This window comes from Sturnira hondurensis, unplaced genomic scaffold (genome assembly GCF_014824575.4).
Source record: "Sturnira hondurensis isolate 20B ecotype Veracruz unplaced genomic scaffold, ASM1482457v3 Scaffold0013793, whole genome shotgun sequence".
NCBI classification, from domain to species: domain Eukaryota; kingdom Metazoa; phylum Chordata; class Mammalia; order Chiroptera; family Phyllostomidae; genus Sturnira; species Sturnira hondurensis.
Window position 1 is genome coordinate 720,004 of NW_028086424.1, and position 24,446 is coordinate 744,449.

The 24,446-nt window shown below is 43.0% G+C and overlaps 1 gene segment (V, D, J or C); it reads right to left on the reverse strand.

Moving 5' to 3' along the window:
- LOC118998073 (Ig heavy chain V region PJ14-like) overlaps nucleotides 1–23,255 on the reverse strand; it is an 80,999-nt gene extending 57,744 nt beyond the window's left edge. Inside the window, 1 exon segment of the V gene segment in view lies at nucleotides 23,147–23,255. Coding sequence covers nucleotides 23,147–23,192 — 46 coding nt within the window.
- Nucleotides 23,256–24,446: the final 1,191 nt, after the last annotated feature.

Consider the following 24,446-nt stretch of genomic DNA (forward strand, 5'->3'; position numbering starts at 1 on the left):
AAACACATGTAGCACATTTTAACTCCCCTGGACACCCTTTGTGCTCAGTCACTTTCCCCTTTTCCCGCAATGACTTACTGACTGTAAGAGTGTGACACCAAGTGACTGAGGTGCACACAGCATCATATTGATTATCCAGTAAGGGGTTAATATTATCCAAAATGCCACACTGCCATTATTATACATACTCTCTGGGAAGTTTCAAAGCATGACATGATAAGTTATAATGAACACACCTAAGTGAAGGCTCAAATTCCTTTGGCCAATGCTCCTCCTAAGTGGTGTCATTGTCCAGGCCTTCAAGCACCTCAGTCATGTCCCTGTTACATGGTGACTAGGAGGACCATGCTTCTTACATCCAGCAAATCCTGGACCTGGCTCCAAGCAGATGTGGTAAATAGTGAAATGCCTCATGGATTATACCCACTTATATGCTGCCTTCCTGCTACATGTGTTTAGGAGCTTCCTATTACCTTCAACCAGGAGAATTTGTCTGTGGAAGAAAACACCAGATAAAAAATGCCCATGAATATCACTGGAAGGACACTCATGCTGTGCTTTTTACAACAAATGTGGCAATGAATCTACAGAAAGGCAGACCGTGGGGTCATGTTACATTGCAATCTTAATCCACCCTGGGTGCTGTAACAAACTGCTGTGGACTGGGTCATTGCCAACAATAGACATGTATTTCTCACAGACCTGCTGGTGGGAAATCCAAGAATAAATGCTGGCAGATTTGATGTCTGGTAAGAACATGCTTACTAGTTGGCTGTTTGTTCGCTGTCATCTCAGAGGGTGGACAGGGAAAAGGAGCTTCCTGACTCCTCTGTTATAAAGGTCCTAATGCCATTCATGAGAGCCCCACCCCAGGACCTACACTTGTCTCAAGGCTCCACCTCCTAATACCACCTGTGGGCGTCTGGTTTTAATACATGAGTTTTTGAGTGATGAAAACACAACCTCAGAAACAACAAATGAATCAAATAATGACTACACCCAGATGGAAAGCTACACTAGTAGAATCCCCCAAAAAGAGGATGCCCATAATTCTATGGAAGGTTCTAACCTTTGGGAGCAGAAAGGGGACCCAAGTGCTTCAGAACAAGCTGACGACCTTGTCGAGTAGACAGGTTACACGCTAGAATTGAGACTAAGATGCCATGTTAATTATTATTATTTTCATTATTGCTTATATATAACCATTATCTTCATTTTCTAGGGGCTGAATAATTTTCTATCTATAATGGTTGGTAGCTCTTTGTTCTCACTCATGTTCCCTAAGAGTTCAGTGAAATGAAGATTTAGACTCTAGTGTTTGATGCTGACATGTTCCAGTTCACTCCTCTATCTCCTCCTGTGCACGCCTGGGAAATCTGAAGCGAAAGTGTGGATTCTTTATAGTTTGATGCGAGTAGGAAATTGAAACCACAAAAGTCCCTCCTTTTAGCAGGACCCTTTTCGACCTTGTCATGGATGAACAATAAGATCTTGAACCAGACTCCTTACCTGATATGATCCAGACACTCCTGACTTGCTGAAAAGTCTTCCCTGTTCTCACCAGACTCCTCAATGAAATGACAAACTTATACATAGTTCTTCTATGTGGGAGATAGTCTAGACATACATCACAAGGAATAGTGGGGGTCCCCGTACCTCCACATGATGTCAACTGCTATTTCTGTTATGGAGATGGAGTCAAGTCAATGAACGTTCCTATCGATTTTTTCTGTTGGTTTGGGGTTCATATACCTCTGATCCTGCTGTCCAGCATTCATGCGTCCTTCTACTGACCAGCATGGACTCTGAGATATGTGGGGTTACTGTGCTCTTGGGTCCCACAAAGCCTCTGGTTGGATTCTGCTAATGTAGTTCAGGAGGTTTGGTGATTCATTAAGGTAGAAGTAAGCAAATGCATGTGACTCTTTTACATTGAGCATGTGAGAATGTTTTCCTCTGATGACAACAAGCCTCTGTAGCTCAGACATTGAAGAGGTCATCACAGACGTGTGAAGGGAGGGGGGCTCCCAGAGGAAACCTTCTGTGTATAGTGTCAAGCCCACACGTGGGAAGAAACCAGCCCTTAAAGTATTGCTGCAGCTGCTCCCAAGCTGATCCCTGTGCTAAATGTGACCCAAACATCTCCTGGTGTCCACAGTGTGCCCTGAAGTCCCACCCTCCTGTTTCCCACAGGGAGGTTTGTGTCTGAGCTCACGCTGACTTCCCCTTAATGTGTCATTCACACAGTAATGCACAGCCATGTCTTCAGTTTTTATGTTGTTTATTTGCAGATAGAGCTCGTTCTTGGCATTGTCTCTGGAGATGGTGAATCAGCCCTTCACAGAGTTGGCATAATATGTGCTACCACCAATAGTAATGTGTGAGACCCACTCCAGCCCCTTCTCTGCAGCCTGGTGGACCCAGTTAATATAGGTGCTACTGATGGTGAGTCCATAGGTTGCACAGGAGAGTCTCAGAGACCCCCTCAGGATTCACTAGGCCTCCCCCTTACTCCACTAGCTGCACCTCACACTGGACACCTGTAAACACAAAGATGCCTCGTTGTGGCAGACTCCGGCCAGCAGGGTCCACCTGTTGTGGCTGAAAATGAGAATGAATGCACAGGCAACAACAATTCTGTGGAGAAAAGGGGAACAGCATGCCTACTCTCTCAAGGGGAGAGTGCCTATGGATGCCTCGGCCACTCCCTCAAGAGGAGAGGGCCTCGGCCCTTGCTTAGACAGGTTTTTTTATTGTTTTCCTAGGGTCTTACCTCAGAGAAAGATTTATTATCTATTACACAGAATATTATTGTTTACATTTTATGTACAATCAAGGAAATAAAAATAAAATGCATAGGGGAATGGCGATGAGGTAAGTAGTCATTGGGAAAGTTTATACAGGCTTTGGAAAATACTTTGAAGATAGACAATACACATTTTCTGTTTTAGACCACGGTGATGAAGTTTTAGTAAGAGAAAGCCATAACAATCTCTATGCATTTTCTAGGCCTGATTCCAATGGGAAAATTGTTTTGAAGGTCTGGCTCCTATCCACCACTGAGCTTCTGTAGGTTTTCCATACAGAGCTGAGTAACATTTGCCAGACTACAATAAACCGTATCCCTACATCAGGTCAGGAAATTATCACACATTCAGTATTTCTCTCAGTCATAACCATACTCATACCCACTGTCTCTCATTCTCCATAAATTACCTCTTAAAATAGCAACACGGATAACCCAGCTGAGCCCAAACTCCGTGATGAGAGGTCTGTGTTCTGTCCTGACTAGGGACTGGGAACACATTGGAATCCTGAGCTGGGCTCCTGTCCCAGAGCTGCAGGGTCAGGGCTGGGCTGCTTTTCATGAGCACAGGGGTTCTATTTTCATTTTGTCCTACAGTGTAGGGAGCTCTAGGGTTGGAGAGCTGCATGGAGGGCTGTACATCTGTAAAGGAGTTAGTTTCCCATGAAGTGTGGTCATGAAAGCATTTAAATAACTACACAGAGAATCCTGAGCAGGGCTTGGTCATGTCTAAGAGGCAATCTCTGGTGAAAATGAGCCAAGCATCTGGGTCTGTGCTGTCCCCACTGGCCCCACTGTTCCCCTGGCCCTAATCCAGGGCAGAGTGGGGCACACCTAGGAGGTTGTAGCCCACTCTTGCTGTAATGAGAACATGATGAATGTCTGTATCTAGTGTTACCTACTTTCCAGAGCTATGCACATCTGTGGTCTCAGAGTCCTCACCAAGTGAAGAAGCTTTGCATCACCTGTGATGTGGTCCTAGATCAGCTGACACAAGCCAGGTTCACCTAGAACTGTCACAGACAACTGCTGCTAAAGTCTGTGTTGGGCCCAGGACCGCTATAGTGGACCCACAATGCTCCCTTTCTGTCCACTATGTTATTGGGTGCCTGATACTATCTCAAACCCTGATGTAAATGGACTTCACAATGTGAAAGTTAGAAGGTCAGGTGCACCTGTCACTTCTCTAGGTAGCCCTGTGGTCAGAGAAGGCCTCCATCATTGTCCCCTCACATGGGCTCTCTGGGTACCCTAAGACTATCCCACCTTGTGGGGAGTAGTTTGCTCTCTGTGTGTATTAGTTGGGAAGACAGAGACCCAGAAGATGCAGAGTATATGGGCCTTGATCACTTGGCTTCCATCAGGTGTTTGAATGATGCAAGTTTTCCTCTTCTTTTTGAAGGTAATTACAGAGAGAAATAGACTCTGGCCCAGCCAGACTGACCCCTTTCTCCCCCTGCTGGGAGCTGCAACCATGTACCAAAAAGGGGAGCAGAGTGAAAATCTACAATCTGTACAGACACTATATTCTACAACCACTGTGCAGGTGCTGACAAAACAAAATAAATTAAAACAAACCCCAAAACAATAGAACATAAAATCTTAACAACAATAACAGATACAAAAACAATAATAGAATAAGAAAAGAGCCCTGGCTGGTGCAGCTCAGTTGATTGAGCGTGGGCCTGAGAACCAGAGGATCACGGTTCAATTCCCAGTCAGGGTACATGCCTGGGTTGCAGGCCAGTTCCCAGCAGGGGACACACAAGAGGCAACCATATATTGATATTTTTCTCCCTTTATACGCCCCTTCCCTTCTAAAGATAAATAAAATATTTAAAGAAAAAATAAATACAAAAATACAAACAAACAGAATAATAAAATAAACAAAAATAATTAGAGAAGTAAAAATGAATAGAAAAGAGAATGTGAAAGGGAAGAAGGAAGGAAAGTAAAGAAATATAATACTTACAGTCAAATAGAAATAAACAATTAAATAAGAAAAATGGAAATATTAATAAGAAATGGAGAAGCCAAAGAACCTATACACATGATCCATGGACATGTAGTAAGATGTGGGGTTTGCTGGAGGGAAGGGGAGTACCAGGCAGATGAGGGCAAAGGGTGAAAATTTGGGGCAACTGTAAAAACATCATCAACAAAATGAATTTTCAAAAAAATCAATGTGAAAAAATAGAGTAAGACAAGAAAAGAGAAAACATGATATATGAAAAAAGAGGGAAAAGAAAAAATAAAGAGAAATTAAAAGATTAATGAAGGCAAATGTGTGGATCCTCCACACAGGTTGATGTGCCTGCTGTGATCACCCCTGGATAAGCTGTTTGTGTAATCCACTGCATCTTACTCCACTGTTGTCCAAACTTGACCACTTATTGTCCAGTCCTTGGCTTCCATAGTGGTTCTCTGTTGTAATCTGCTTTCAGATGCTGTCCTCACCTGGCCTTGGGCAAGCTGTCAGGGTGGGTTACTAGTAGACCAGCGGGTGTGGCCTCCCTAAGCCCAGTACTTGGGTCTGACTCAGTCTCAATTTTTGAGTACCCCCATTCTGAGCACCTCTCTCTTACCCCTCAGAACTGTGTTCAGTGCGGTTATCCACTATGGACATAGGTGATTCAAACAGCATGGGGGTGGTTCTCTAGTGGAGCAGCACTTCCTTTCTATCCAGTGGCTTCAGGCAGCTGAACTTACTGGAGATCTAGGTTCTGCTTCCACATAATGCAGCTACAGAGCCCAGAGCGTGACCAACTGACTTCAGGACAAAATCCTGCCTCGGAGATTCAGTCTGAAAAAACCCAGCTCTCTGTTGCTTGCTAAAGTGGATCCCCCCCCCCAAAAAAATCCCAGCACACTTGGCACTACAGTCTCCCAAGCTCCTCCAAGACTCCAAATGGCCAAATGCAATCCCCTTGCCATCAAACAATCAAGGCTGGTCCAAATATCCAGCCTAAGATTTACCCCTTCACCCTGGAAGACCATGGGACTGGAGAGACCTAGTAAGCCAACATGTGGATACAGGGCACCTCCCATGAGGAGAGGATCTGTGGACAACACAGATCCTCTTCCTCCAACCACACAGTCTAGACGCCCTGCTGTTCTCTGCCAAGGTCGTTCCAGAAAATATAAAACCCCCAAAGTAATTAATGAATATACCAAACAAATGCCTTCTCTGACCCGGAATAACCTCATGGCCCCTCCAGCAGTCACCAATCCTGGTCTTGTAGCAATGGGGTCCCTCCCTCCATGGGATGTTGTGCTCTAAGTCTCCCAGGTGGACCGTATTCCCACAGGTTCCAAAGCCAGATGTTAAGTGGGGTCCCTTCTTTATCTCTGTTGCTGTGGACTGGGGACCCCTGCATGCCTGAGACCACCCCCACTCACAGGGCCAGCAAGCTTCCTGTCACAATATCTCTTGGGGTTTCCAGTCACAGAATCTGCATGGGAGGGGGCTCTCTCTCTACTTTTACTCTCCCATTTTCTTCTGCTCTCATATTTTTAAATTTCAGAGCAGGTACACTTCAACTGGTTTTTCATGTTGATTACTCTGCAGTTTAGCTGCAAGTTCTGTGTAACCTGAGAGGAAGTGGACATACTCTGCAGCCATCTCCGAATCTCTCCAAGCTTTCTTATCAGGTATGACTTCTATAACATGAAATCCAATCTTTTAACAAGACGTGATTTACCTCCCTTCCAGCTTCCTCAATATTGGGAGAGTGAGGGTGGGATTGTGAAGGTGAGAGAGGGTCAATGCACAAGCCATCTGTGCTCACTGTATTAGGAAGTGTATGTTCACAGCAGTGTTGGCCCTGCATATCGGCCCCACTGGAATTTCCTAGGGACACCAAACCTTGCATGGTTCCCAGTCATCCAAGGAGGCACAGTGACCTCCTGTTAACAGGGCAAACTCCGGGCAGCTAGTGGTGAGACACTGAGGGCACAGATAACAGCACTGTTGACAGTCTCCTCTCCTGTGGTCCCTGAGAGTCCTTGATTCACATCTTGGAAAAAGTAAGATGGTCCTACGTTTGGTCACACACACAATTTCTATGATGTAGGAATTGCTTTCATTATAAAGAGTTAATTAAAATAGCATCATGTTTCACACATACATCTTTTCATATTACACAAAATTGTAGTGATGATAGACATAGGGCACAATTCTACACCCTGTAATATGCATCCCCCACATGTACACACACACATACACATGTACTCAGACCAAGTTCATTCACCTGTGCACTTTAGTTCCTGCTGTGTCCAAGGAATGTAGGAGCATTGTAGATCACAGTGCAAAAAAAAATCCACACAGATATTAAACACTTCTGTAAAAAAACCTTCATTTAATTATTGAAATGAAATGGAAATCCATTGTAAGTTCATATCATGTGTGAATAGTGACCATTTTATTTATTTCATTCTGATTTGGATGCTTTTTATTTAATATCTGCCAAAGTGCTCCTAGTAAGAATTTTATGCTATTGCAAATGCCAGTGGTGAGAGTGGGTGTCTTTGTCTTGCTCCTGATTTTAGAGAAAAAGTTTCCATTCTTTTCACCACTGACAATGATGTTACTTATAGGATTTTATTATATGAAGCAGTTTCTCTCTGTCTTTAGTGTGCTGACTGTTTTTCTTCCAAGGAATGTGTGTTTCATTTTGTCATTTTTTTCTGCATTTATTAACCACATGAAGTGGAAAGGACAGTATCACCATCAAATGGTGATGGGTTCACTTGATAGCTATGTGCAAGGAACAAAACAAAACCCTGCCATATATCACATAGAAAAATTAACTCAAAATGTATTAAAGACCTGAATATAGAACTGAAAGTATAAAGCCCCTAAAACAAAACATAGAAGAAAACTTGATGGTTTTGGATTTGTCGATAAATTACTACATGTGACATAAAACATAATAAACAAGGAAATAGGTACAAATAGACTTACCTTAAACTCAACATCATATATGCATAAAAATAATATGATTGACCAGGGAAAAGGCAACCTGTGCAATGGGAAAATATTTTCAAGTTATATATCTAAGCATGCATTCACATCCAGAATATAAAATGTAACTCTACAACTTAACATCAAAAGTCCAAATGAAACAAAAAATTAGCATAAACAGGAGATTAGAAAGGATGGAGTTGTCATGCTGTCAATGGAACCATGTGCACTGTGGGGGCAACTTTGACTGCAAGTGCCCCTATCCACCACAGAGAAAAGTAACACTACCAAGACATGATCTGCTTGAGGGGGGAGAGGTGGCCAGTTTCTCAGAGGAAAAAGGTCTCCAGCCCCTTCCTCCAGGGGCTTTTATTGAGTTGCAATACACAAGAATACAGGGTGGCAAGGATCAAACAGTATATAACATTTCAAAGAAATCTGAGAGCTTAGTCTGAGTCAGAGTCTGTCAGGAAATTGGGTTTCAGAATGTTGGGAGACATACTAATCTCCTGCTTGGACCCTTAACATATGAATGAAAGCACACTTAGCAGAGCAGGTTTCACAAGATTTTTTAGAATTCTTTCTTATGCAAGATTTACCTCCGATACTGCTCTCTCAAGGAAAGGAGCTGTACCACCTCCCTGATCACAGATTTTCAGGCTTAAGTGGATTAGAGCCAGAAAGCACTTCTCTCAGAGGACATGGGGACTCAGACTATGTCAGAATAGCCGAGGGGCAAGGGTCCATTGCTCCCTCTTTGTCACATCCCCCTGAGTCCTTCCATGATGGCCTCCCAAGTGATTGTTTTTGGCTTAGGTTGCCCCTCACTGTGAGGAGTCTTACCTGTCATGGACATTGGCCATGCTTTGGGGGCAGGGAAGTAAGCTGAGGCAGCATTTGCTACCAGAGACAAGCTTTGTCTCCTGTGGCTCACATTCCAGAGGTCACTTGCTCATCCTTAGCTGTGGGGGTAGTTACAATTTCTGAAACCAGGCAGAGTGGTTTCCAAAATTGCACTATGCATGGGTATGTGAATTGGTGCAGTCAAAAGAAATCAATATGGCATTTCCTTGAAAAAATAAAAAAAAAGAATGCCTTATAACACGGAAATTCCACCTCTGGATACTCATCACATGAAGATAAATCACTATATCAACAAGTTATCTGTAGATGCATATTTATTTTATGATTACATACAAAAGCCAAATCATGGTAAAAGAAAGTATGTATAATGGACGATCATTCAGTATAAACATAAAAAAAAATCCTGCCATTACTGACAACATAAATAGACCTTGTGGGGATAATGGTACAAAGAGAAGTGGGGCACAGAAAGACACATACTGGGTGATCGCTTTTGCATGTGGATTCTAAAAGAAATCATCACAAAGATTATATTTGTGTTAACAGAGGTGAGGTTTGGACAGTGGGAGAGTCAGATATTGATGATCTGAAGGTACATACTTTCAGTCACAGGATAAGTGAGTCCTGGGGATGTGTTGAACAGCATGATGACTAGATTTTACATCTTGTGCAATAGGTGTGAATTTTGCTAAAGAGAATAGATCCTAAAAATTTTCAGCACAAAGAAACCCCCATTTATTAATTTTTCTTCAATTTTCTTCTCTTCCCGTCCTTTGTATTGTTCTGTGTCTATATGAAATAATATATGTAAGCCCCATTTCTCTGGTAATCATTTCAAAATTTATGTAGTCCAGTTATTATGTTGTACAACTTACACATATACAGTATGGATGAATCATATTTCTATATAACTGAAGGAAAGTGGGATGCAAATAAAATAGATATTTCTCAAAGCTGACATACAAATGGGCAACACATATCTGAAAAGATGGTGAACACTAGTGATAATTAGAAAAATGCAAGTCAAAACTACAATGGGATGTCACCTCACATCCATTAGGAAGTTTATAATGAAAAGAAAACAAATAAAAATAACAAATGTTGGCAAGAATATGGAAAATAGGAGCTCTTTTGCACCCACTAGAAAAAAAAACAGTATGGAGGCTTTTCAAAAAATGAAAATAGAAATGTCATATGGTGCAGCAATTGGACTGCAGGGTGTATATCTAGTGTAATGTCAAAGATGGTGGCTAGGCAGCCATGATCATAGCAGCAAATTCAGAGTGCACAATGGGTGGAAACAACCGAAATGTCCCTTGATGAATGAAGGCATGAACAGAATTTGGATACTCTGGAGTATTACACAACATTGAGAAAGAGAAACCCTGACAGATGCTTTAGCATGGCTGGAACTTGAGTACTTTATGATGAAAGAAATCAGATGGTCACCAGAAGATGTCCCTGTATGGTTCCACTTATACAAATTGTCTATCTAGCATAGTCAGGTGTATGGAAATGGAAACTAGTATGCAGACTTCCAGACATGGGGGGCTGTAGGTGGATTTACATTTGTAAAGTGTCAGATCTGCAAGATGAAAGAGTTTTTAACGAGGTTCTATGTCAATGAGCATATACTTAACATTACAGAAGTGTATCCTTCACATAATAAGATGGCCATTTTTGTATTTTCTACCACAACTAAGAATTTTTAAATATATAAAACTAGATCTCACAATTGTTATGCTGTCTCCATTAGATCTAGTTTGTGAGATTTGGCCACACTTTGTAAGAGGTCAGTCTCATCTCATATACTACCAGCACGCTGGATTTACACTGCACGGTCGTGAGGTTTCTGTTTCTGTCCTCATTTATCTTCTCTCCTTTGCTAAGGGAAGTGGAGACTGAAGAAGAGAGGGAGGGACATATGGGGCCACCAGATAGAGCATGGGGTTCTCCCACTTTTACCCCTCAGTAAACTCTCCCACTTTTACCCCTCAGTTAACTTCTGGACATTTCTTCACAAATTTTCTCCACATTAATGTGACCAGTATTTACTTGTGCACTTTACTGACTTTACAAAGATTATTAGGAAACACAGTTACAGATTAAAATGCAAGTCCACCATGAAGAACTGTGGTTATGAAAATAAAGAAGTTATACTAATCTATAATGATATAGGAGTCAGTGGTAATGTTTGCTCTGCTATTGTCCTGTATATAAAGGTAAGTTGAGATAACTTTTCTGAATAAGCTCCTGAAATCATTGGGCAAAATTACAAAGTTTCTCATAATTATACTTTTCAGTTATAGACCTACTCATGTATTTCCAGTACTGCATCACTTCCAAACATGTAATTTTGTATATAATAATTGCTACTGTAGGAAGTAAACATAAAATAAATCTACTTAAGGTCATTCATTAAGTACATGTTGTAGCAATTGTCACAGGAGAATGGTCAGCCCTATGCATTATGTGGACTGGGCATTAATGAGTGGAAAAAAAATCCTGAAACATTTTAGAGGAAAGGGTGTGCAAACACATGAATAGTTTTGTATCACAACTCATGTATGAATGCATGTCATTTTCAAAAACAAATGTATGACTGTGTGTTATTGTTTGTGACTGTGTGTGAATAGGCTCTGATTATGTGTGTTACTTTGTGTGATAGGGTGTGGCTGTGTGTGTACAGGTCACGTACTAAGAGAACAGGAAGGATGGTGGTCACTCTATGCTACCAGATATATTCATTCTGTGCACATTTTGTAACATACTGAAGTATGCAACATGAAAGTTATTTACAAGTGGAACAAAGTCATCTGTTTCTTTCTATTAACACTTTTAATTAACTATGTGCCCTGTCTGACCATCGTGATCATGGATGGGGCCTGTTGAACATCTGGGCCAGCAACTTGAGGTCCCCTGGACTGTTCCTTGGACCCAACACGATCCCAAAGCAAATCTCTCCCACAATGAAGCTTGAAACCCTTGGGTCAAAGAGGAAATATTCAAAGATTTCAATGAGACACATCCTAGTCTTCAGAGTCCCATACCCCCAGTGGTGTTAGCCATGCTTCCCGCAGGAGACAGGGGCTCCTGCTAAGGATAGATGTGTGGTATTCTGCATCTGGAGCACTGAGCTGACAGTCCTTTCAGGGATCCATATGTTTACCAAGATGATGTGTCAGGACCACCATTTCTGAGCCTTATCAGGCCTGTCAGCAGATAGAGGGTCCATGGGAACTGGACCAGAAGAGGGAGGGAACACAGGGAGTCAGACACCATGTGCTGCCATGTCCACCTGAGAGATAGATGCAGTGCTGTACAGAGACAAATCACCAGCATGATTCCTGCAGAGTTCAGACTCAGGGGTGAAAAGGTAAAAAGACACCAAGAAACAGCATGCATACTAAGATATGTCATCATGCAAGTTATTCAGCAGCTGAGCAGTTAGTTGAAATTTAGTAAATGCTATAAAGAAACATTAACCATTTAATGTTCCATAAAAGTCACATCAGTACTAATGTTTCAAAACACACAAGGGGCCAAGGGTGATATACAAATAGAAAGGACCCTGTACTGGGCTCAATTGTCTGTCAGCAATAGGAAAGACTTCTCTCAATGCCAAATATTTCTGAAAAGGAAAGGGAATGTTTATTTAATGCTATACAGACTTAAATTAGTGACCTAATGTTTTCATTTAAAATATCAAAGTCCTTTAGGATACCCACAGACACATACCCTATTGACAATTAACTATCCCACACATACCCAAGACACACTCTTGTCCTTTGGATCATACCCAGCTGACAGTGAGGGAAGACCAGGCTTTCTAGTGAGATGCACTCACCCTGGAGCCTGGTTCTCACTGACGTGTGGGAGACTTAGATATTAAATCACACATGAGCACACATACAACATATCATGCAGTCACATGTGCTGGTATGTTAACATGTGTGTGCACACACACATGCACACACTGGCACTCTCTCACACAGGTTCAAGCAGCTCAGGAAGTAAGCCTGTCCCCAGATTACTGAGGTGCAGCTGAGACCCAGATCCTTTTGAAACCATGATGGATGAACCCGAATGCTCAGGAACATTCAGGTTCTAGCTGCTGGGATGAAAGGGTTTTTTCATATATGCCAGGGCTCTGAAGATGTGATTAAGTTCGGGATGTCTGAGTTACAGGTGTTGACATGGGTAGATTATTCAGAATTTTGCAGTTGGGCCATAAATGGGATCATGGGTCCTTTTGGTAAGGAAACCAAAGAACATAAGAGTAACGATATGGTGATTGTTGAAACAGATTTGGGGGTTCATTTCTACATCCACTCAATAAATGACGGGATGGGGGTAACATGTGGCAAGGACAGAGACCTGAGAGGTGAAAGTTCTGGGGGAAGATCGTGACCCCTAATGTGTGAGGTGTACCCATGAGAATGAAGGAGACATGTGAGGACATTGTGTGCGTGCTGGGGGACAGAGAGCCTGAGCTCAGCACACTTGGGCCTGAACAGAGATGGAACTAACTCTGTGGGAAATGTTTCCATCCATGGGAAAGAAGAAAGCACTCAGGATAGTTAATTGTCAAGGAAGATAAAGGGCACACAGGAGTGTGGTTAAGGAAAGGTCCCAGGCACAGGGTGGAATCTCATCTGCAGACAGACGGTATTACTTCTTCCTTTACTGTCTGCAGTGAGAATGTGGGAAATAGGGGCCACAAATAAGGAAGAAGTGTCCCTGGATGCAGCTGACAGCTTTGAGAGGAAATCCCTGCTCCCAAGAGAAAGCCCCTTCTCTCCTGCCCAGGAACACAGCTGCCCCTGCAGCCCAGCTATCCTGTCTCCTCCAAAGAGGTTTTTTTATTGTGCTCGTGCTGAATTCCCTTCCCTGTATCTCTCACACAGTAATGTGTGAGTATTTGCACTCAGTATTCAGGTTGCTCAGCTCTATGTAGGCTGTGTTCATTAATTTGTCTGCCATCATAGTTACTCTGCTCTGGAACTTCTGCCAATATTTTTATCACTATTTCCAGGGTGAACTTGTCCTAGCCACTCAAGTCCTTTTTGGGAGGGGGGTGTCGAAACCAGTTCATATAGTAGTCTGTGAATGAGTACCCAGAGCCTTGCAGGAGACCTTCACTGAGGACTCAGGCTTCCTCACCTCAGCCCCGGACTGTACCAGCTGAGTCTCGGAGTAGACCCCTGTGGAGAAGAGACAAGACTGGGTGGAAATACCCACTGACCATCCCTGGTCCATCCTCAGTCCAGATACTGGGGAGCATCTCACCTGTAGCCACTGCTACCAGGAAGAGGGCTCTCTATCTTCAGTCCATGGTGAGGGGCTGTGCAGTCAGGACTTTTGTAGGAGAGGGTGTGGCTGTTGGTGATGCCTTGGGGCACAGACAGATGAACATTTAATCTAGTCTACCTCTTCTCTTTTGCCTATGCATGATGCAGAGTGTTTCATAGCTGAAGACTATACCCCATCTGAGAGAAGATATAGGACACAGCAATATGCTTTCAGGGAATCAGAGAGTCTAAGTCCTAATCCACACTGTAGAATATATGCCCCCTCTTAAGTTCCTGAGCTTTGTGAACAGAGCTCCTCCCACTGAGGAACAGGCCACCAGAGGACAAGATCCTCACTGAGAACCCAGCTTTAAGTGACACAGAGACAACCTAGATTTGTTCTCAGCTATAATGTCTGAATTTCTCATTCCTGGGTGAGTCCATGTCCTAAATTTCCCACCTAGTGATTTAATGAACCCATCACTGTTCCTAGCTCCTTAACATTCACATATAAAAATGCCTTAAAAATAACCACATTGACGGTGGTTCTCTTGTCTTATAAAGTTTGGTAAAGACTCTGATAGATTAGGATATTTAAAGTTGCCTCTTGTCCAACTCTTATTTTTTTTATCAACTGCAAGACTCAGGCCCCCAGATGAAATTCCTCCTCAGATTCCTCAGCCACTGCTCCTGTGACAACAGTCCTGAATTTGTTGGTCCCATGTTCCTTCAGCTGTCCATCACCCTCCCTGAACAGGAAGGTCCCATCTGGGCTCATAGGGCATGGACACCTCAGTGTCTCTAATGTAAAAACGAAAAGAAAAAAAAAAAACAGATCAAACATGTCAAAGTGGTTTGTGAAGTTTTATCATGTAGATTTCTCTCTGAATGATGCTTCATGTATGGGTAGACAAGTTTAAGTTGATAAAGACCCAATTAACACATTAAATGAGAACAATCAGTGTTCTACCACACAGGTGATAAAGTTATTGGTGAAAATGAAAAAAAAAATGACTTTTTGCAAACCCACTGATTTATAAATTAACCCAATATGTTTACTCAGCCATAAAAAATAAAAATTCTTTCAATCAGTGACAACATGGATGGATGTATGAAGTATTATGCTGAGTCAAATAAGTGTGACAGATATATAGAAATACAATATGATCTCTCTTATACTTTTAATCTCAAGAACAAAATAAATAAACAAGCACAATAGAAACAGACACATAGACCTTGAGGACAAACTAGGGAATTCTGGGGGGGGGGGGATTTGGGAGTCTGGGTGAAAAAAGTAAAGGGTTTAATAAATACAAATCAGCAGTTACAGATTAAACCCAGGTTGTAAAGTTCTGCACAGTCAATAATATTGTAAATGCTATGTGTGGTGCCAGGTGGGTATGGGATCCATAGGGCCATCACATCACACATTGTATAAATGTCTGATCACTTTACTGTAGACTAGAAGTGTTACAGAACAGGCCCATAGGGGTGAATAATACACCATTACCAAATGGACCCTCCTTCTGCTCCCAGGGCACTGCCCCATCCTGTAGTAGTTTCACCTTTCCAGCTACCAGGGAATTAAGTCTCTAAATGCCACAGATGAGTGGAAAGGAAAGGGATTATTTATTCAAAAAGTTATACAGACTTAGAGTAATGACTGAATGTTCTCATTAAAATACTAAAGTCCTTTAGAATACCCACAGATCAACACAGTCCTTCTTTCTCCCTATTCCCAGTCCAGGGTACCATATTGTATGAAAAGAAGTGGAAGCCCATGGCTCAGGTAGCCACTGGGTTCCTAGCACCATTAGCTGTGTTGCTGCTGTGATCTTCAGTCAAACCAAAATCATGTGGTACCTTCTCATGGCCCACCAAGAAGAGTCCTATCACCCCTTTTCTTCCCAGCAAGGTCTCTCCTTCCTCCTAAGCCACATGGCAAAAGGAAGCACCCCAACGCTGCATGTCCCTGACTTTCGCCAAAGCCGCATGTTCTTGACTATGAATAGCTGTCATGCCTTGGTTTAAATCCCAGTACCAATCTTCCTCTACAGTCCCATTTCTGACTTCTCCAACAATCAGTTACACCTACCAGCATTTTCATATTTTTCAAGCTTTTCTGGGCTGCCATAATAAGTCTGGGCAGACATGGCCCCATGGTGTGGAGCCAATCAGCTCCAAGCTCTCACCGAAGCACTATAACCAGAGGGAGTTGCCTCCCAGTTACATCATAGGTTGAAATCCCTCCCATCTCCCTGGCTCAAACCATGGCCACAGCTATTTAACATATCCACAAAACCAGTTAAAAGTTATAGATATGGTAAATGACCATGCTTGAAGTTAGTTGCAAAACTGTTGCTATGCAGAACAACTCTCAATGGCCCTGCTCCATGTGTCCCATCCCCCAGTTCAGGTTTGTCAGGGCAAGGACATCATATATTTTTACATATTTCCTGAATACTCTGAGTTCTGGACCCCATTACATATCCCTCTTTTGGGGACCTCTGGCTGTGCCATGTTACAGAAGCTCATATAAAATAATATAGAATGTTAACAGTAATTTAAAGAAAGAAAAAAGAAAATTATCCAAAATTTCAGGGAGGCTGAGACAAGAGTTTGGGTCACAGTGTGACAGGCAGAAGACATAGCTGAATTCATGACTCTACTCATACATGTCATCTTTATTGGAAAAGTTCAGAAAGCCTTCTCGGTTTACTAGAGACTCCCATTGAGAACCACAGCCTAGTATTATTTGCTGGCAAATCATACCTCAGTAAGCACACTGGGAACTGCTAACCAGGACAGTGTAATAATATGACTTGATGAAGGGCCTTTCCTGTCCCTCCCAGACATTTCAACTCTGTGCATGATAAAAACTCCATGTCCCCTTGGGGTGTGTGTTAGGTCAGAGTCGCTCAAGAAGCCAGACAGATGCAGCAAGCTAAGGAGCAGTGTTTGTTAGGGGGAATAAGAGGAAATGTGGAGCCAACCTATGGAGGTTGGAACTTTCAGGGAAAAGTGGAGAAAGTGGAGCCAACCAAGGGAGGTTAAGACTTGCTCAGTTGTTCTTGGCACAGGGTTTTTAAACACACACAAAAAATAAAACATAAAGGGTAACTGGTTGGGGTGTCAGGGTCTGATAGATGAGAGCTGGTTGCTGGGTGACATTTCTGCTGACCATTTTTCTTGATACATCTTGTCAGGTTCAAATTAAAGCTGGATCCTGTTATGCCAGATAGAATCACCCCAGACCCTAATCTTAGCTTGGCATCTGTTTGTCCTGGGTAGAGTCAGCAGGCAGTTTCCCAGACAGGCATTTCTGTAGGTTACAGTTTCCCACTGTACAGTTTCCCCACCCAGTGATTTTTCATTCCTCCTAGGCCTACCTAGGTCCGTCAGTGTGTGTTTGTGGTCAGGTTTGACAACCACACCAAGCTGTGTTGTTCCCCCTGCCTCTGTGCTATATCACCTACACTTGGTGCTGTGAGCATGATTCCAAGTCAATGACCATCATCACTGGGGGCCTCTGTTCTCTGAAATTGGATTCATACACCTCTGGTGCCACTGCTGTGCATGTCCATGCTCTGCTGATGGCCAGCATAGACACTGAGTTGTGTGGGGCTGGACTGACTGCTGGATCCAGCAGAGCCTCTTGTTGGACTCAGACGACATGGGTCACAATGTCTGATGATTCACTGGAACTGGGCACAAGAGTGTCTGAAGGATATTCTGCCTTTTCCACACGAGAATAGTTTCTTCCTTTAAAACAGAGTTTTCTCACTCAGGAATTTCAGAGGTGAGGGCATAATTAGTTATCCAGAGAGTTCCCTAAAGAAAACAGTTACAGGAAGAAGAAACCAGACAGAAAAGCAGCACAAATATCCAAATGCACCTGGTTCTTTGATGATCCATGTGTTCAGGGATGCTGAGTGCCCTCCAGTGGTCACAGCCTTGGTCGTATCCAAGAGGCCATATCTGGTAACAGTGAGTATCTAGACCTCTATACTTTCCACTGGCGAGCCCTGTTCCCCTGACCTTAATCCAGAGGAGAGTGGGGCATGCTCAGTGATGTTGTAGGACCCCTTTGCTCTAATGAGTGCATGAATGGGTGTTTGCATCTAGCGTTGCCTACTGTCCATGGCTAAATACACCTGTGGACTCAGTCAACAGTATAATGAAGAAGCTTGTGCATCACCTGTGATGTGGTCCTGGATCAGCTGAGGTGAATCAGGTTCACCTACAACTGTTACAGATACCTGCTGTTAAAGTTTGTGTTGGGTCCAGGACCACTATCCTGGATCCACAAAGTCACTGTTCCGCTCTCTCTGTTACCAGCAGCACTTCATCCCTCCCCCACAGCTGCAGAGGCTAAACTCGCTGGGGACCCCAGGTCTACTTCCCCATGATGCAGCTATAGAACATGCCCATCTAACTCCAGGATAGAAGTCCACCTGGGGGATACAATCCAAAAACCCAACTCTGTGTGTATTGCTGGCATGTTCACAACCTCCAACCAGACTGAAGAAAATCACAGAAGAATCAGGGCTACTTGGCACTCCAATTTTCCCAACACCTCCCAGGCTCCAATGGAACAAATAATCCACTCACACCTGTGTGGTCTAACCAGGACAGTGGGACCAAATATCCAGCACATGTCACGCCTGTTTGCCTTGAAAGGGCAGGACTAGAACAGGGCAGACCTAGTAATTTATCAGGTGAGGGTAGAGTGCTGAGAGTGAGCTCAAAGTGGACAGCACTCATATTCTTTCTCAAGCAACACACTCAAGATTCCCAGTGGTTCTCTGCCCACAGTCTTTTGAGAGAGTAAAGTGCCCCAGAAAGTCACTGCTGATTGAACCAGACAGTCCCTTCCTCTAGTCTGGAACTGCTGTGAGGCCCCTCCAGCAAGTCACAGATCCTGGTGTTGTAACAATTGGGTCGCTTGCTTAATCTCTGGGATGGTGCATTATGAGTTCTCCAGGTGAAAAGAATTCCCATGAGTTCCCATCATCAGGTACTACATGAGCTCCCATTTCTATCTCTGTTGCTGTAGATTGGGGATCCTTATGTGGGATAAACCCCACAATCCTAGGCAGAGGGACCTCTGTGCCACAGTGGTCCTAGGTCTTCCCAGTTGCTGTACTTGTGGGAGGGCATTCACCATTCCCTGTTTCCTCCTACCTCCTCTGCCCCTGTTTTTGGATTTTCAGATCAGCTGCATGTCTTGGTTTTATAAGCTGATTGCTCTGGTCAGAGCACATGGATGGAGATTCCAGATTTCTTATTAGTTAATTTTTCTCTAACATGTAATTCCATCTATAAACAAAGGTGGACTTTCTGTTTATTTGTATTCTGCATCTTGGAGGAAGAGAAGCCCATGAAACAATGATATCCTGTGGGTGATGCTTTTGTTGTATGAAACTGACCTTGCCATGTTGCGTGTTTAGGAAACAGAATTAAGCATCTGCCTGTCCACACCACCAACAAGGGTGGGGTCTTCTAAGGAGAGAAAATAAAGCAAGATGGGGCTTTGAACCTGTGGGGGACCAGAGGAACCCCCAGAGTCTGGTAGTAAATACCATCCCCCATGATTTACTGTCCTGCAGATGTGGGACCAAGTTGACACCCATCCAGTTTCTTATAAAGGAGGCCCCTGGGAAATCTCTGTGCCCCTCATGTAAAGTAGCATGTGGCTGTGTCTGCAGGCCCCATGCTGGTCACTGTGAGAACCACCTGGTTTTTGCAGGTGACCTTGGAGATTGTGAGCCTGAACTTCAGAGATGGGTTATAATACTTATCATCATCCCACCAAGTGTATATGGGCCACTCCTGTGAGTTCCCAGAGGGCTGACAGATCCACCTGATACCTGTGTCAGTAGTTCTCAGTGAGAATCCAGAGAAGACGGAGGTCAGTGTGAGGGTCTTGGAGATTCTCATCAGCCCAGGGCCAGACTGGTGAATGGTGACCTGAGACAGAACCACTTCAGAGAAAGCACAAGAGGAAATAAAAGCCACCTGAAAATAATGACAGGAATAGTTTCATCTCCAAGAGTGTCCCTGACAGGAGCAGTAAAGAAAAGAATAGTCAGAAGCAAGAGAGTGGACCACAGTGTGCCCAGGGGATGCACAAGTGTCAATGCCAAGGGCCTGTTCCAAGATTTTTAACCCAGCAATGGCGGTTCTATGTGAGATTTGCATTTTCTCCCATGGTCTTGACCCCTATGGGTACTCTAGACTCTGAAACAGAGGAGCAAGTCTGTGCTGGAGGATCAGTGACACCTGAGCTGTGGGTCCCCTGTTTACTCTCCCTGAGGACAGCACCAATCAGTACCAGGACCCACAGGGCACAAAGTTCTCAAAAGGGCCCTAAGATGTGGATAAGGCAAGGTGGAAGGCCCCATCCAGCAGAGAGCATCCTATTCTGTGTCTTCGTTCATGGCTTCTTTCCCTGTGGTTCCTGTCCTAGAGGTGCGGGCCTAGAGGACTAGAGAGATACAGAGGTGTGAGCCTGGGATAGAGCAGCAGCCCATTTACCTTCTGTCCTATCTTTCCTGAGACTGAGACAGTGAGGGTGGGATTGTGAAGGTGAGCAAGGTCAATGGAGCAATCTTATGTGCTCACTGTATGAGCAAGTGTGAGTTCACAACAGTGTCACCCCTGTGTGTGAGTCCCACTGGAACATTCCAGGCTCACAGAGTCTTGTCATGCTGCAGTCAGCGCAGGAGACACAACGACCTCCTGTGACCCAGGACAGGCTCTGGGCAGCTGCAAAGGGCACACACAACTGACAGCACAGGTGATGGTCCTTTTTTCTATGTTCCCTGGTATTTCCCAATCCACATGGTTCCCAATACTACATTATATAATGTGCAGAAGCTGGGTATTTTAAGGTAAGTACTGCGCTGTGTATGCACCTCCAATGGCCATCCTGAGCTCCATGATTTGTCGAAGTTAGTCCTTTTGCACTTTTTGCATTAAATATGCTGATTCTCTACCTTGCAGTGGTGTGAAAACAAAGTTGTGCTATGTTTGCAATTGTGGTTCACATGGCATTTCTTGTGGTGAGTTTGGGTGGGAAACATGACTGAGTGGCAGTTTGATTACACTACTCCACATCCCAGTGCTCCCAGCATCAGAGGGGAAACTGGAGAAGACCTACAAATGAGCTGAGAATGACCCATAAATCATGTTTGCACCTCGCTGGCCTTTCTCAGAGCAGCCCAGTGGCAAAATCCCTATGTCCTGGGCTCAAATCATGTTTCTGAATCTTGGAAAGAGTAAGATGGACATACATTTAGTTACACAGTCAATTTATATAAGGAAGGGTGTGTACTTTGCAACCCCCATGTATGCACTTACACACATATCCATGGACTCATGCGCACTTCATTCAGATGTGCATTTTAGTTCATGTTGTTGAAGTAATGTAGTAAAGTCCTGTGCAACAGTTCAAACAAAATCTACACATATTGGATACCATTCTGTGTGGTTTTGGAGACTGTAGCCCCATGAGAGCAAGCTCTGAAAGAGGCTAGTAAGTCTCCCTGGGAAACCAGGTCATAATGAAGGTGGCAGGCATGGTCTGATTCTAACACCAAGGGTCCCTTGAGAATCAGGTCTGAAATGTACATTTTTGTTCTCTGAAGACAGCTCTGCTTGGTGATAATCCCTCTTAGTATATACTAAATGTTTGAGTTCAAGGCATAAGGAGTTAAACTCCCTCCTTCCTGAGCTATGCTTTTACAGTCATCTGGCATATGCATGTCACAGATACCACAAACTGAAAAGAATTCCGTGTTACTTTAATTGTTATCTAGAGATAGTGTTAGTTTTTTTATGTCTGTATCCCGTCAGATAATGATTGATCATCTATGCACGTGTGTTGTATCCTCCCGCACTTCCCAATCCTAATAAATACAGTGTCAACAAAGGTCTCAGGATATTTTCCACTAGAAAAAAATGCTACCCCCTTTCTCCCTGGAGCAACAAGATTGATGCTGGGATGACTCTTTATTCCCATCTATAGTGGCCCCCTGGAAACCTAGCTAGCTGAGGTTCCCCTCATTCACAGACATATTAAACCCTTCTGCAGAAGAAAAAATTCATCTAACTATTGAAATGAAATGGAAGTCCAATGTAAGTTCATGTAATGTGTGAACAGTGGTCATTTTAACACTTCATTATAATTTAAATCAATTGCATTTAATTTTCTGCCAAAGTGCTCTTGCTAGGATGGCTTGTACCATATTGAATGGTAGCAGTAAGAATGGGTATCATTGTCTTACTCTCGATCTTAGAGAAAAAGCTTCCATTTTGTTGCCACCGAGAATGATGTTATCTGTGGGGTTTTATACACGGGCTTTGTTATATGTGGCATTTTCCTTCTATTTTTAGTGTGTTGATTGTTTTACTTCTCAGAAAAGTGTGTTAGATTTTGTCAAATTTTTCATCCATTTATTGAACACTTGATGTGGAAAGAGCAGTAACACCAAAAATGGCTTGGGTTCACTGAATATGCACATGCAAAGAACAGAACAAAATCCTATTCTGTCCCATGCAGAAAAAATAAGTCAAAAATGGATTAAGATCTGACTATAGGACCTAAAAGTACAAAACCCTGAGAACAAAGTATTGAAAAATATTATTGAAGTACATTCATCAATAATTTATTCAATATGACATAAAAACACAGTAAACAAGAAAAAAACAGAGACAAATCTGGTTCCATTACACTGAACAGCATATGTGTGTGAAAAGAATAGCATCAACAAAGTGAAAGACAAGCTAGGTATGGGGAAATATTTGCAAGTCATATATCTGGTCACGAGTTAACATCCAGAGTATAAAAAGAAGTACAACTTAACATCAAATATCTAAATGAGAAAAGGAAGCATTTTGAACATAAACAAGAGATTAGAAAGGATGGTAAGAACATGCAGTCAATGGAACCCTATTCATTATTAGTGGCAATATGTGTTGGTGCAGGTACTAAGGAAGAACAATATGGATGTTCTTCAAAAAATTCAAAACAGAACTACCTCATTACCCAGAAATTTCACATCCAAGTAGATATCCAAATAAAAAGTGCAGCTATAAAAGACGTATCTGTTGTTCCTTTTTGTTTTTCATATTATATACAGCAGCCAAGTCATGGGCAAAGAAATTATAGGTAATGAAATATTATCCCAGAGGCCTGTGTCTCACACGTGAGACACTCACCCTGGGGGACTGTCACCAGGCACAGGAGGAGATCCAACAGTCTCATCTTTTTCTAGAATACAGTTCTGCCTTCCCAAGAGACCTCATCCCAGTGTGAGGAAAGAGCTGTGAGACCTAACAGCCTAGGGGAGGATGTACCCTGGAGCCAGTGATATATTTGCATGTGCAAATCTGTTTTCAAAAGTGGGGAGTCACAGAGTCAGGCTCTGTCTGGGCATCTCTTCTCCTGAACAAATTCCTTGTGTGACCTGGGACAAAAGTACATGTAGGTTGTGAGTCTCACTGCAAGCATGTCAACAGATGGCCTCACTGTTCTGTGTACAAAAGGAGATTTTGAATTTCATCTATTTTCTTGTAGGTATTATAAGGGCTTAACTTTTCATCCAAGAAAGCAAAACATGAAAATATCTACAATTGGGAAGAGTTTATAGTCATAATTTGATGTTTAATACTATGCTGATTTCAAGTTAGTTGTAAATAAGATCCCAACATAAAGGATAGTTTCTTCAGAGATTCTGTTTTCTGTAACTCAAACACATGTGACCACCTTTATATGAGTAACTATAGAGGCCGGGGGGGGGGTGTCTTGACCTTTGCTGTGTGAGTTTTGCATTTGTGTCCAAGGCTCTCTGTGCTAAGTCTTCCATAAGGCACCGAGGCCCACGGCAGAGACCTCTCACAAATTACATCAGACAGAAGCACACTTTTTATGCAGCAGAGGAAAACAAAGCTGCAGTACACCTCTCTATGATGCAGTGTCATCCAATTACTGAACAGAGGATGTGAGAAAATCAAGGCTAATCCATGTTCTCAGATTCTAGCACTGAGTCCATTGTCTTCAGAGGAGCAAAGTAGGGAGGGCCTGGTCCATAGTTTTCTCAGAGGGAAGGTCACTGTACCCATCAAAGGAACCTCTCCATCTTCAGCCTCCCTGGGAGGGCTGGGCCCTGTGTTCAGAGGGTCCTGGGACCCTGCTCTATATGGAAATTCCTCTGTATTCAGGGCATGATATTTTCAGACATAGCATTTGAAAATATGCTCTGCACTCTATGCTGGTCTTTTCATTCCCTTATAAACACTACTGGTATAGGACAAATTACATCAAGTTTAGCTATATTTCAAAAATGTTTCATTTATTATTTCTAGACAGAGAAAATTGGGAAAGAGGCAGAGAGAAATATTAATATGTGGTAGCCTCTGGTGCATCCCCTACTGGGTACCTGGCCCACAGCCCAGGGATGTGTTCTGACTAAGAATCAAACTGGCAACACTTTGGTTTGCAGGCCAGCACTCAATCCAC